General features: G+C 34.7%; 1 protein-coding gene across 1 annotated transcript in view; it reads right to left on the minus strand.

Moving 5' to 3' along the window:
- LOC149785768 (syndetin-like) overlaps positions 1-16,170 on the minus strand; it is a 113,705-nt gene that overhangs the window by 68,292 nt on the left and 29,243 nt on the right. Inside the window, exons 8-11 of the mRNA XM_089979670.1 lie at positions 11,947-12,029; positions 11,159-11,300; positions 3,975-4,115; positions 1,048-1,180 (exon numbers count right to left, since the gene is read on the minus strand). Of these exons, the coding sequence (XP_089835796.1) occupies positions 1,048-1,180; positions 3,975-4,115; positions 11,159-11,300; positions 11,947-12,029 (499 nt within the window). The remainder of the gene's footprint in view (positions 1-1,047; positions 1,181-3,974; positions 4,116-11,158; positions 11,301-11,946; positions 12,030-16,170) is intronic.

The following is a 16,170-nucleotide window of genomic DNA, read 5'->3' on the forward strand; positions in this document are numbered from 1 at the left end:
AGCACTGTCAACCAATGTCTGATAATTTACTCAAGGGTTATAAAATTTATTTTGCAAAGCACACCTCTATCTCAAAAATGCATGAGCCATGTAACCCATAAACATCAACCACAGCATAAGCAATGGTTCGAAGTAGTGACAGAAACAAGTTTTGATTTATAGTGACTGTTGGGTGAGTCTCGGGAGGTGAAGTGCTAGGGATTTTTGTTGAAACAAGAGAATAATAATCTCCTTTGTCCAACACAAATATTTGTAAAATTAGATTTTAATATTAATGGACACTTGATCTTAAAAATTCAAATAAAGTAATAACTTGTATATAGACTTGTAATATAAATACAGTTGATTTGCAGTGCTCACAAATTTGAGCCTTAGTAAAGTCTCCTGAGATGCCTCCCCTCTCTGTATCAAACCATGTATATTCATCATAAGCAAACAGAAATAAACTAATGCTTCGTAACTAGAACTATGCTCAGAGAACCAGACACATTAATAAAACTGCACAATTCCTCAATGAAGCTATCAAATAACGGAAACAAGCGAAAAAACTCAGACCTTGCAAAATAGAGGCTTAAACATCGCTAAAAAAAAAAATAGGGTGTTATGAAGGAAAATGAGTAAATCAGAAACGATTTCATATACCAATACATGTACATGTGATCTTCTAATGTACATGTGATTTCATGTTTAATGACAGAAGTATATCTTTATTGCTATATAATTTTGTTTTCAGATTAATGCATACAATATTTTAGCAAGAATAATTAATAAAAAATAGAATATACGTACAGGTATTGTGGTTATTTTTCTTTAAACTGTTCTGAAACTGGACCTTGGAAACTGTGGGTTTTTTTGGTAAAAACCTGTTATGAGAGACTACCTGTCTTGAGAGACCATTTTTTGTTTGGCAGAAAGAGTGGTCTCTCATACCAGGTTGTACTGTAATACGTAATTCTTCTCAGTAATAATGAAAGACTGATTGACATGACTGCAGATGACTTGTTCAGGGGAAGTAAATCTGAATGGAACTGGCAAATAAACCTATACCTGATTCAGTGGAGTCTGTTTGAATATCATGTGCCTCATGCCATTTCATTGTCTTGTGGTAGCTCCTCATTACCCCCCAAAGTGCCTTACACAGGTCTATTAGACAGGGAGTGAAGCTCTCAATAGTGACATACTGAAACCACAGATAAGAAATCAATGAAGAAAAAATATAACAGTTAGTGGACTAGCTGCTTCACACATCTGGTTAATTAACAGTCACACAAGAAAGCATCATTATTATTTGCTCATTTTTTCTCCGTTCAGTATTTTATGATATTGCATACTTTCATACTGCATTCACTTGCATAAAGGAACTACTTTCCATTGTAAACAAACAATGGATGCAGACGCCAGCACTTTTGATTTGTAAACAAATCATGTACACTTGCGTAGTAGGCGCTTTACGTTTTGGTTGATGAAATTTGTTTCTGAATGAAGTAAAGCAAATGTTTCATGGACTACCACATACCAGCTGCTTTGGCACATTCCGAGTTAACTTTTTTGGTACAATGTTTTGGATTTAGGCTAGCTATACAGTAGATGCCAGAAAGGACCCTTACAAATAACATCCAAGTGACAAGGCATAAACTGTCTTCTTTAGCTGGTAATAAGAATGGCCAAAAAAATATACTTACAGTTTTACATCCTGAATTTCCTCAGAATGTACTTTCTTAGTTCTGCAAATCTGAATTACATGAGCCATGTCATAGGTTCTCAATCTTGATTACACAATTTGAAATTGTACTGTAATTTCGAATATAAGTGAAATTACATCCTCCTTACTGCACTCAAAATGAAATAAGCATTAAATTCCATAGCGTCTTTTTGATAATTGTAATTGAAAGACTTCAAATTTTTCCCACATTATGATTTCAAACATTCAATGACAGAAACAGAAACACATTTGCAGATGTCATCATGCTTCTCCCTCGCTTCTTCAATCCAATGTATTTCACGTGGAATTGTCACATATAAATCCAGTCAATAATCATGAAATTTCATAGAATCGATAAAAATACAAAAATCTATTGATTCCAGATCGAATGGAAAACTTGTTACAATGCACATTCCTTCACAATATGACTCCAAATTTCAATTTTAAGTAGACAAAAATTACATTTTCTTTTGAAACATGTCTAGCATGCAACTAAGTTCAAATTTATCTGGGCGGAGTTATGTGCGCATTAATAATGTTGTTGTGTAATGATGAATCTGCGCTTGTGTATTTAGTTTGGAATATGGAATACATTCATTTACTTTGTTTCTTGTAGTGTATTTTGTTTATATAATTAAGCCTTAGATAGAATAAGAAAATGAGCATAAAATAAAAAGGTAACTGCATTTGTATGGAAAAATATGAACTCATTTTGTCAGATGGATATTACATCTGAAAAACTTGTTCATATTTTCCCGTACAAATGCAGTAACCTATAATCATTCTCTTTGAAAAGAGCAATATTGGAAGTAATCAAAGAATTTCTCCTTATGCTGTGTATAATTTTGCAAAAGAATACAGATTATTAGCTTCATTAATATGCGAAGTTTGATTAATTTCTTCTAAGAAACTATGCTTGTGTAATTACAAGAATACATGAAGGAGTTTGTATTATAAATCAAAATTTTAAATTTGAATGCCTGTCACAAAGACGATTCTCTAGATTTGCCAAATGAAGAATCACCATAAAATAAATAATTGTAGAACATGTATTATGGTATCTTTTATTACGGAAACAGGATGAGTAAAATTTGCCACATGAAAGATCATGTAAAAATATTTTAAAATATGTATTATAGTATCTTTTATTATAAAAAAATAATGAGTCCAATTTGCCTTGAGAAGGATCAAAATATGTAACTGTGAAACATGTATTATGGTATCTTATATTATGGAAACAGGATCATTCAAAAGTATGGAGTACCCAGATGGTTTTGCTATGACTCTATCATCTTTAAGTAATAGTACAGATAAAAAACCATCAAGTTTTGTAAAATTTGACAATTAATTTGTTTCACAAGAATGCAAAGTGAAAATTTAAAAGGAACTTAGAGAATTGTGAATAAAAATCCCAGAAAGTCCTAAGAGTTCTATCACAAGTCCAAAAGTATAGAGTATTTCAAAAGAAGTCCAGTGGTGTTCTGAATGAATTCCAATTATGAATGTGCTGATGTGATGAAAGACTGAAATAGTGTGTATGTGCTAACAGTCTTGATGTATCACAATGATATAATCCAAAATGTCCTTCTATGAATTCACAATATATCTAAAATAAACATTTAGTACTAAAGCCAAAGAGTACTTTACAATTCCAATGAATAAATTAACTAAATAAATCCTCTCAAATACCAATGAAAAACTAAAATGTATTCCCTTTATGACTGATATTAACTCAGGAATAAAGAATTTCTGTTTACTTCTTCCATATATAAAAACACTAAGACACAATAAAAGAGTCTGGATTAGGGTAATTTCCATGCAAATTCATTTTCAGAACATTCTAAGTTGTAAACAAGGTCAGGTCTCTCTTTAAAAATTTAGTATGGAACATGTAAAACATTAGGTATATCAGGTATTTCCCAAGGAGAAATACCCATGTCCTGAATGCAGATCCAAGTAAACATTTCTACCTCCAAATAATAATAATATTAATATATACATTACAATCACAAACAAATATTAGCTATATAATGTGTTGTTTACAAAAAAAGACATTGGTCAGGTAGGCCCAAATTCATATCCTCAAATAAGGATAAACGTCAATCACACAATACAAATTAAGTATACATAACATATAATCATGGACAAAAAGCCAACACACAATACAAATTAAATATTCATATATATATATATATATATATATATATATATATATATATATATATATATATATATATATATATATATATATATATACACATAAAAGTCTCACCTTGCAGAGGTCAGTGTATTGCTTCTTCTGAAAGTTTGTCTCCTTTGTACCGGAGCATAGCTCTACATATCCCAGGACTATCTGGAATGCTGTATTATGTATAGCACTGGCAAAATGCATATGTAATTGATCCATAGCTGTCTGAAAAGCACAAATTATGATTAATCAAAACATTATGTCTTGGACATAGTAAATCAGGGCTGTATAAAATGAACAGCCTGACATCAAAGACTAGTATGCATTAGACAACTGTCTGATGGCATGGTTTTGGATCTGAATCATGCACTGAAGTTTTTTTTCCAAACCCAATTTTCCCCAAAGAAAAATGACCCTAGGATAAACTTTTTCCCTAAAATTCTACTCCAGAGTGATTCCTCCCTGGGGGGAAAAACTACTTTAGTATCTCTCCCTGGAGTAATATTGCTCATGGTTTATTTTCCCCTTAGAGCGAAATTCCCACCCTGGTGATGTTGTAACCTAGTGCCAATCAACTCCCATCATCACCATCATCTCCTTTTGTTCTGAGATGTATCAACCAAGTGCCATTTTAAAAAAATTGACAAAAATTAATGTATGTATATTTTATGGATGCTGGCATGTTTATCAGATATTGTAATGTTGATCTAAATCTCACAGCTGCATATTATGCTACTCTGGATTATTCATATCTCAGTAAAAAGTTCATTACTTTTACATCCCTTCTGCTACAATGTGGCATCCAGGGTTTACATATCATGCATCATGAAACCTCAAATACTGTCTACACTCGCTTATAAGTCGAGTCCAACTGCAAACTGCACAGGTCCAGATCTGCTGTCAAATAATGTGCTGGCAGATTGGGTCTATGCAGTTTATTAGGAGCAATCAGTAAAAAAACTGCATAGACTGAGATCTGCCAGCACACTGTGCTTAGACAGATCTAGGTCTATGCATTTTGCAGTTTGATTCATCTACAATTCAGTCTAAAACAAACCACTCATAATGAATCTGAATATTTGCTGCATTGATCTCAAATTTATATGATTATGATGCAGATACCTTGTGAGACCTGAAATAAACTCTGCAAGGTTTTTGGGCCCTTCAGAAACTAAAAATCGCCTGCATTTGAAACAATATTTCTTTTTCTTCTAAGGAAGACCTATATGCAGAAAGTCTACAAAGTGTATGAACATACATTATTTTACCTAAATCAAAAGCTGGCACTTGTTACAGACTTACAAATCAGCATGATTTTCATTTTAACAAATTTGTCAAAAATTACACCAGACTCTCGACCACTCCGGTGGCCTCGTGGTTAGAGTGTACGCCTCGGATGCAGGAGGTTGTGGGTTCGATCCCTGGCCGAGTCATACCAAAGACTTATAAAAATGGTACTAACAGCTTCCTCACTTGGTGCCCAGCATTAAGAGGTTAGTGTTAGGACTGGTCAGCCTGGTTTCAGGATAATGTGACTGGGTGGGACATCATGCTACATGTCTGTGACATGATGCCCCAGTGCCAGGCATCACTATAAACTGCCACACTGCAGACATCATAGTGATATGACTGAAAAATTGTTAAACCTATGTTAAAAATCCAAATCACACACACACACACTTACACCAGACTCTAAAATATACATATTAGGTAATTTCAGTGCTTTCTTCATAGACAATATCTGTTGAACACATATTCAGGAACCATAGTAGCTCAGTTGTTAGAGTAATGGCTTTGTATTCTGGGTCACAGGATCGATACCCACCCTGGTCAGCTGCCTTGGTATGTCCTTGGAAAAGGCACTTGGCTCCAATCTCCTTGGCATGATGTAGTGTTAAAAGTGCCACTAAAACCAACACAAGTAACTCAAATGGACTGATGCTCCACTGTCCAAGAAGAATTACCTAGAATTCATGACAAGACTCTGTTTTTCAATGGCTGTAGTGATAACATTTTCAAATTAGCCACTGTGGCAGTCATAGTGGATGTAAGATCAGCACCATTTTCATTGAGGACATTTTCATAAGGCATTTGCAGAAAACCCCACATTGAATAGATCACCCATTTAGGTAGAGTAGCCATAACAAAATTTTCAAGATGACTGCTGTGATGGCCATTTAAGACCAACTAGACATAAAAATTCTTCTGGTGAAGAACTCATGTTGATATGACTTTCTATTCAGTAGAAATGATAACACGATTTTCAATATTGCTGCCATATTGGCACCATTTTCATTTTGAAGCAACTAGACATCATAAGGATAAAGCACATGTTGGTATCAGCTTCTATTCATAAGGAAAAGCTATAATAAGGTTTTCAAGATGACCGCTGTGACAACCATGCTGGATGTCCAAGCCAAACCATTTAGATGTAGGATCAACCAAACATCATAAGAAGTCTTTCACTGAAAACTCCCAAGTTGATACCACAATGGCAAGTGCATTTTTAAAAAAATCAGTCTCAGTTTCATTAGTATTACTGTGGACTACTTTTTTCAAGCACCATTCTCTTCCAGATCCAAATGTTCTACTTTACCATGTCATAAAAACTATTCTGACTTTAAGAATAGGCACTTATGGTGCTGTGAGACTTTACAATATCTATAAAAGAAATAGCTCTGTTTATAGAGACTGGAATCAAATAAATGATCAGAGCACTGACATATATGGTGTATTCAAGGTCAGATTTTTCTCTACACAGCAGGTAGGTCACAAGATGAACCATCAACTTGTGTTCCATTCAAATACTTTCTCACAAAGTTAATCACATCCACACAACAACAAAAAATTAGAATTGCATGCAGCATTAGTGGGGGTATAGTGGCCACCCCACCCATCATAAAGATTCTTGAATGGCACTGTCAGCACTGGTCATTTCTAAACAAGAGAAAGCTGTTACAAACAATCCTGTTCCCACTTTCTTCAAGTAACACCTATTTTGATGGCTGGTCTCAAAACGGTTAGAAAAGGAACTGGATTCAAGAAGCATTGTTTACAGTCTGAAGTGAAAGCTTAAACTATTAAACATCCAGGATAATATGGGTGGCCCTCTAATGGAGGCAAGGTGAAGTAATCTGTATGACTTAATTCCCCTCTTCTATATGACAAAGATGCTAATGGTCTGAGTTGTTTTGAGTTTTTTTCTTTTTTCAGGAAGGGCTGGATTTTGGAGGCAGCAGTTATTTTTCTAATGCTAATCAGGTAATGTATTCAACAGAAAAATGCTTAAGAGACTCGCTTTGACAGTCAACCAACACTTTCATGTTTGTACAGAAGATCATACTGATTATGATTACACTTATACCAAATTAAACGAAAAAAGTGAAACACAAATTTCATTTGACAAGACACATATTAATTGTACTTATGGCTGATATTTTGTTGCATAATTATAATTATTATACAGTGTACTGAGAATATTTTTTAAAGGAAAATTTTCTTAAATTATGAATTCGTATTAAAAACTTTCTGGATATTGATTCTAAATTTCAACACCCTAACCATCATTTTGGACCATAAAATGAGCAAATTATGGTTTCAAATTATCAGTTTTAACTATAATTTTTTTCAACATTCTGCAAACAGGGACGTATTTTTGAGATATTTTCTATAAGAAATACTGGCATCTACAACTGCCCTCGCATTATAAGCCAATTTACAAGTTATATTAGTACTAATAAAAATATATGCCTTTTACAAATCTATCTACCCATTTGGACCAGGGCCATAATCAAAGCACTGCTATAAAATGTGTGACATTGACCCCAAGGTCAAATGGCATGTAGAAAAATGAATTGTCATTGCTTCATAATGATTCATCTGCAGTAGGACAAGAACCCTTCCAGGGGTTTCTGTCTGTGACACTGACTCTAAGATCATATGGGCAAATGATCAAATTGTAGAATTAATTCATATGTGCCAAACCCCCGAAAGGTATAAGCACAATTAATGCTAACATAAGTGGCAAAAAAGCATAGTTTGAGCATAAAAAGTGCCATAATTACAGTACACTGTAGGAAAAATGTACATTTATTAGTGTTGCTAACCTGGTTTTCCAGCTGGCAAAATCCATGTGGATTAGAACTAGAATACAAACTCAAAATATACTGTTAAATTATTTATATTCAGCACTCACTTTAATTATTCTACATGTGTAAATTTGCTGAATGCTTGTGAAGTCATGAATTCTGTAAAGACCATGACATGTGATCAGTCCAAGTGCTCTATTACATTACTCTCAAAATTCTTCTTCTAAAATTTGTAAAATGGTGTTGTTTTGTCCTTTTTTAATCTCACATATCTTTAAGTTTGAAAAGATCTATCTGCTATAACATTTTCAGTCAGAACATCTACAAGTCACACTGTGAAGTTGTTTCGTGTAACATCTGGTGCCGTTTCTTTTATAAATATAATGAATTTGTAAGGAAAGTTTAAAATTGAAGAAAACCCATTTGTTTTCTTGAAAATGTGTCCTGTACATTTGCTATAAATAGAAAATAAGGAAAGCATGTGTACATCAAGGACATCTAGTACTTTCAGCCATCTTTTTAAGAATATTCTCAAATTTCTACGAATGAAATTAAAGGGATGATAATAATGATGACAAATGCAACTTTTCATTGCTTTATTTTTATTTTTATGTATCAAAAATGCATAACCGATAAAAAGGTGAATGCAAAACATAATTATTGGAAAAAAAGCATAATGATTACACCAAAAGCTTAATGATTGGCATGTATGTGAATTGTCTGAACTTCATAATGAATAATGTCAAGTAATATAAGAATCTATCAAAGGGTTCAGGAAATGTATGCAAAGGAAAAACATTAACCAAACCTTAACAAAAGTGTGTGTAATTTTGATTTTTAATGCAACTATAACAATTTTAGTCATATCACTACAATGACTGAAGTGCAGCAGTTTATAATGATGTCTAGCATGGTGGCATCATGTCACAGACATGAGGCATTATGTCCCACCCAGTCACATTATCCTGACATCATGCTGATCAGTCCTAACACTAACCTCTTAATGCTGAGCACCAAGCAACGCAATTGCTAGTACCATTTTTTATAAGTCTTTGGTACGACTAAATGGGGGTTCAAACAAGCAGCCTCCTAGAGCAGTCCCTTAACAAAAAAGTGGCTGCTTTGTCTCACTTCCCACTAATGCAGGTCTGACAATAATTTCCACTTGACAATAAATGTTGTCTAAGCATCAACTGGATTACTTTAGCACAACATGCCATTCTACCTGGCCAAATTTTTATAATACTTGCAACAAATCCAATAGTTTTTGGGTGTGTATTACAGGGTCAGAAAGTTGTGTAGACCTAATAAAACCAAGTTTTTTTTTCTTCATACCTATTGCTAGTGAAAGGAATCAGAAATGTAAAGATTGAAAAATTTACCATCAATTAATCGGCTGGAAATGGTTTCTATATTTTAAGCACAAAGATTATACTAAATAATGGAGGCTATATTAACTGGAAGCTTTTGTTCACTTTTTTACTTTTTCTAAAAGATTTTTTAATTGTACAGCCAGATAAAATATTTTTTCAAGGACTTTTCAAGGATTCCAGAAGTATTTAAAGGGTATTTTGTCTTTAAGAAACTGAACCTTTTCCATGTGTTACTTAGTTAACTACTGTTGTTGTGTTATTTGATCCACCAATTTTTATCCTATTATAACTATTTTGTTCATTAATTTTGGACAATACATAAGTAACAAAAACTCATAATTTAAAAAGTTAAATATATTAGTCACAGACCTGTAAACCCTAACTAGACCATCTCAGTAAGGCAGTTAATACTTTTTAACAAGTTAGACCAATTTTCACTAAGGTGTAACAAAATATCATGTACTGCTATTGATAACTTGGAAAACATGCATTTTAAAAGTTCAGAAATGTGATCTGAGACTGATGCTGTGAAGGAAAACATAATGTTAAATTAAAACTTTTGTAAAGTACAATTTGACTTTAATTACTTCTATTATAGTTTCTAAAGTACACTTGGAACTTATTACTGCCAATACAATTTCACAAACTGCAGTTTCAAATCCCATGGAGCTCAAAGGCTTCTTTCTATCTTTCAGCTTGACACAATCTTTGTCTTGTTTTTTTAAATATTTCATGTTGTGATGGCAAGGCATTTGTTTGTTGGACAACATTTCTAGAAAATGCTTTCAACAAGAGTTTGATCATGCAGGTGTTTTACATGAAAATTATATGTAGTTTAATGGATCCAAGATACTCAGATCAGATCAACTTAATCTGATATGATGCTCAAATCTAGATTAAATGCAGACAAGCAGACTAGCCAGTATCGAGATTTTACTGCAGTGGTTGTATTTTGGTCATTTTTGCCATTATTCTGCAAGTCTGTAATTTAATGGTAATTCAGTAAGACGCAGTCAAATCATACAGTTTGGCAGGTCTGTATTCAGTCGAACATTTTGCATTTTCTCAGATAAATTCAAAGAGTTTTGGGGCATTATTCAATGAGTTTTTCAACTAATACATGGAATTATCAAGGACAGAACCAACATTTTGAAATTAAAGGCATTTTCAAGGCAAACTCTTAAATTCAAGGCTTTTTCACCTCATAAAATGAAGCAGTTTAAACAAAATGAAAGACCTCAATATGCCAACACTGAGCTGTCCAGAGTACATCTGTATAAACTTAAAGAACTTTTTGTAATGATAAACAGAATGCATGTTCCAGTGATGTGACAAATAGATTGCACTTTCCAGTGATGTGATAAACAGAATGCACTTTCCAGTGATGTGATAAACAGAATGCACTTTCCAGTGATGTGATAAATAGAATATAATTTCCAGTAATGTGATAAATAGAATGCACTTTCCAGTGATGTGATAAATAGAATGCACTTTCCAATGATGTGATAAATAGAATGCACTTTCCAGTGATGTGATAAATAGAATGCAATTTCCAGTGATGTGATAAACAGAATCTTAAATTTATGTTCATGTGGCAGAAAGTTTATGAAACATGTCTAACAATAATATAACAAATTTGCTACAAGCAGCTGATGGCATAGAATGTTATTCAACTCATTTCATGAATATAATATCTAATAAAATCTAATTAAAAAATTATCTACAATCATAAAACCACAGTGAACATTATTTTGATAAAATCTGTAAAGCTAGGTATCAATCAAATATTAATTTTATCGTGGCTTACCTGTGTTTTGCCTAGCAATTTGTATGCTGTCTGAACCTTTTCATAGTGGTGGACATCAAAATTGGTGCAGATTTTGGATAAGGCCACGTCTAACTGCTCTTCCAACATATCAAGTGTGTCTTGTAATTTTGAGCTCAGTTCACTGAAAATATACTTATATTATATACATGTACTTAGGTGAAATAAATAAAGATATTTGTGAAATATTTTAATTCCTATATCTTTATATTTTCACATGTGAAAATACAAGGTTTCACATCATGTCATGCAATACATTACCATGTGGTGATGACAGATCTTATGACTGAGTATTCTGTGAGCAAAAGCAAATAAATGGAAACTGCAATATCTTTCTGACAACGAAATTGCTTTTTGATCAATTGCTTTGCCACTCATTCAAATATTTTGCTTTTGTACCACACAGTGACAAAAATTTGGTATTAATAAAGGAAATGAAATATATTCTATTTACTTCACTGAACTTTACTGTATTCCTGGTGAACCTTCAAACAACTTTTATAATTATTGCAATTTAGCTAATTTCCAACACAAAATTTTCATTTCTTTTTCCTAAATATGTTTACTGGGAAGCAGACAAAGTGGCTGTATAATGGAGGATAATGTGTAATACAGGTGACCTCTTTTGCAGGTCTAACTGAAATTAACAAAGGGTCCATGAATAAGAACTGAGTGACTCAGATAAATGTACTAATGTAAAATTCAGAACACCTTGTTTTTAAAAGTCTGTTATTATGCTGGTTTGTCTGTTAGTGTCTGCATTTCAGTACCTGATACACCTGTAGTGGCGGAATGTGGCTGCAGCTTTCTGACACTCCAAACAAAGCTGTATGGCACCACAGTAGTCTCCCTCCTAAAACACAGAAATATGTCAATAAAATATATAGCATTATGACAAGACAATCAGCCTTGCTAGCAACTTCATTATCTCACAAAGTATAGGCAATAGGATACATCAAGTTACACAACACTGATCAGCTTGTGGGACCTGTCATTGAACACTGCAAGCCTGTGATAGGTGAATAAAGATACAAGAGAAACTATATTCTTGCCTCATTACCTCATTTGAAGCTGGATATAAAAATCATATCTGCCAAGTCACAGTGTATCTTATGAAAAACACTATTTCAAACCAAAAAACAGCAAAACACAATCATGTCTGAACAACCACAATTCCCAAAAATGCATCAAGAACAAATGAAATGGGAATGGAGAGCAGTCTCAAACAATTCCATAGCTGTCTCATTCAAAGGAATATCTTGCCATGGGAAAGTTCTTAAGAGTTAATTAATTACTCCAACAAACTACAAACAAGCAATCAACAAATTCTATTGCACAATTTATCAACAGAACAGCTGTAGCTGACGTGACATTTGGTTAACTCAGAATCATGATGCAGTGGAAGTAACTGGCAGATTATGTTTAAGCAGCTGCGAACATTGGTCCAGAAAATCAAATGCATAGAAAATTTTGAGATATGTTTACCTTGTGAAATAATAAATTATTCTTGTGAGAGATTTTGGGCATTAAATTTAAAATTAAAAAAAAAACAAACAGTGGCACTGATCCAGACACTAAAAAACTTGGCATGTTAAAAACAGTTGGTTTGTTTTGGAAACTCTTGCTATTGCATTGTAATCTTAATGTATATCATTTCTTCCTGCAAACTAAAAATTACTATACAATATGAAGTTTTTCAAGGGGGAAGGAGTGGGGTGTGAAACTAATTTTAATTTTGTACTACTAACCTTCAACCACAAAACTGCTAATCTTTTCCAGGACACTAAGTCCGCAGTTGAAGCTTATTATTCCATTCAATTAGTAATTGGTGATCCCAAAATTGTAGGATACAATCCTAGCCTGATGCCTTTAGTCATAACCAACATATAAAACATCTTCCTCTTTTGACCTGGACTGAGACAACAAGACATCTAAGCTGGGTAGGATGGAATGTATGCAATAGGAGCAGGAAAGTATTACATAATTCAAATTTGTTTCTCACCTCCCAAGATTACATTTTAATAGCAGTAATACATTACCTGCTACTATTACAATGCTAAATTTACCAGCTAAAAGGGAGGCTGATGAGAACAGATTGCGATCACTGAACCACCACAGGGGTATCTGAGCTGGCGGTGGGTACTTGTGTGATCCAGTTTGCTTGGAGCAGGAACTGGACAGGATGCACAAGCCGCCTGCCTAAAGGAGCTAATTAAGCAGATGCATTCTGAATTCACCTCGGATGTGGGAGATCGTGGGTTCGATCTCTGGCTGAGTCATACCAAAGACTTACAAAAATATGCAACATGTGTAATAACACAGCATGAGGTCACAAATGATGTCATGACATTGTGCAAAATGAAAGTCATGTGTGTGTGTGTGTGTGTGTGTGTGTGATTTGGATTTTTAATGTAGCTTTAAAAAAATAGAGTCATATTGCTATGTTGTCTGCAGTGTGGAAGTTTATAGTGATATGTAGCACTGGGGCATCATGCCGCAGACATGTAGCATGATGTCCAGTCACATTATTCTGACACCAGGCTGACCAGTCCTAACACTAACCTCTTAATGCTGAGCACCTAGCGAGGCAACTGTTAGTATAATTTTTGTGAGTCTTTGGTATGACTCGGCTGGGGATTGAACCTGCAACCTCCCGCATCCGAGGCAGATGCTCTAACCACTAGACCACAGGAGCGGTTGATTTTCCTTGTACATGGAACATTCATTTTGTTTCATCAAAGTAATAAGTCTGGAAAATTCCAGCAACAAACAGTATAAATATATTAAAAATTACTTTTTTATGCAAAGAAAAACAGGCAATGATTAGATTAAATTTTATAATTATTAATAAATACATTCAACTTGATTGGTATTATGTCTGTCAAATGAATTTTGTCAATATTTACAAAAAGTATTACATTGCCAAATCTTGTGGTGGTTACACTGGTCAACAGTGAAATCATTACTGACTTGAAAAGGCCCTAATCTGTAGTATTTTGGTGTGCCGAACACGAATATAACCGTGAAAAATAAGTATTGGCTCTCGTTTTGAAGATATTCATATACCTCATTTTCTATGTTTCACTGTGTAAATTTCTCCAGTAGGACTGCAGCAACATCCGGAATAATGATGTAACATTGCATAATACCATCATGCTCACATCATCCACAGTTGATTGCATCATTTTCTGATGCAATGCAATACTAATGCCATGCGGCTGCTGAAGTAAGTTGACGTCAGCAGTGTACTATACATGTGTAGGCCTATTATACTAATGCCAGGCGGCTGCTGAAGCTGACGTAAGCAGTGTACTATATAAAGCCCAATCAGATAGGTTCAGCATTTAAAATATTTTAGACGTTGTGCGAGACAGTTCAAGCTACTGTTACATAAAACTTATTATTTTATCCATTTACGTACAATAAAGAACAGTAATGCCTCGAAAGTGTGTTAATACCGCAGACAATTTTTGCTATATTTGTGGGGAAGTGACATTTGCCAACCAGAAGAAAAGTATCAATTCTCAAGTGAAGAAGGCATATCATCTTTACTTCGGATGCAAGGTTGGTGACCAAGACAAGCCTTGGGCTCCGCATATATGCTGTGCTACATGTACAACACAGCTTTCACAGTGGTTGAATTGCAAAAGGTCATCAATGCCGTTTGCAGTCCCAATGGTGTGGAGAGAGCCAAGCAACCACCTAAATGACTGTTACTTCTGCTTGGTTCCTCCTCTTTCCGGCGGAATAACGAAGCGAAAGAAGTCGAGAATAGTCTACCCAAACATTCCGTCTGCATTGAGACCAGTTCCACATGGTGAGGGACTTCCTATTCCAGAACCTCCAGCAGAATATTCTCTTGATTCATCTGACGAAGACAAAGGTGAGTCGACCTGTTCTTCTCCTGGTCCATCAGCATGCAGTGATCCAGATTTTCACTGTGGTGCATCATCAACCCCACACAGAATAACACAGGAAGAACTAAATGACCTGATTCGTGATTTGGACTTATCAAAGAACAAGGCAGAATTGCTAGGATCAAGACTCCAACAATGGAATCTTCTAGAAGAAGATGTCACAATTACTGCATATCGAAAGCGCCACCAGCAATTGGAGCCTTTCTTCAGAAAGGAAAGTAATCTGATATTCTGTTCCGATATTGAGGGCCTCATGAATGCTTTAAAAATCACTCATGACCCACAAGAATGGAGACTATTTGTGGACTCTTCGAAACTGAGTCTCAAGGCTGTGCTTTTGCACAATGGAAACATTCTTCCATCTATTCCAGTAGCGTATGCTGTCCACATGAAAGAGACGTACGATAACTTAAGGCAGCTACTGAATTCCATTGAGTATAACAAGTACAGCTGGCACCTCTGTGGTGATTTGAAGGTAGTTGCCCTTTTAATGGGACTGCAGCAAGGATATACAAAATACATGTGTTTCTTATGCGAGTGGGATAGCCGAGCAAGGGAAATGCACTACATGAGGAAGGAATGGACTCACAGGCAGAATGTAGCCATTGGAGAGAAGAATATCCAACACCCAGCTCTGGTTGAGGCTCAGAAAATCTTGCTACCACCCCTTCACATCAAACTAGGTTTGATGAAGAACTTCGTGAAAGCCATTGACCGGACTTTGCCAGCATTCCGATACCTGCATGAAAAATTCCCTCGACTCAGCGAAGCAAAGATTAAAGAGGGAGTTTTTGTGGGTCCTCAGATTCGAGAGCTTTTCAAAGATGACGGGTTCAACAACTTGCTGGAAGGTGACGCGAAACAAGCATGGAATGCTTTTCGCCTAGTTTCTACAAACTTCCTCGGAAATGTTAGGGCAGAAAACTATAAGGAACTAGTAGAAGACATGTTGATGAAGTATAAGAAACTTGGCTGCAATATGTCTCTAAAGATTCACTTCCTTCATTCCCATTTGGATTTCTTTCCTAGCAACTGTGGTATTGTTAGTGATGAACACGGCGAACGTTTTCATCAAGA

The sequence above is a fragment of the Sinohyriopsis cumingii genome, chromosome 13 (genome assembly GCF_028554795.1).
Source record: "Sinohyriopsis cumingii isolate HCF-2022 chromosome 13, ASM2855479v2, whole genome shotgun sequence".
Taxonomy (NCBI): domain Eukaryota; kingdom Metazoa; phylum Mollusca; class Bivalvia; order Unionida; family Unionidae; genus Sinohyriopsis; species Sinohyriopsis cumingii.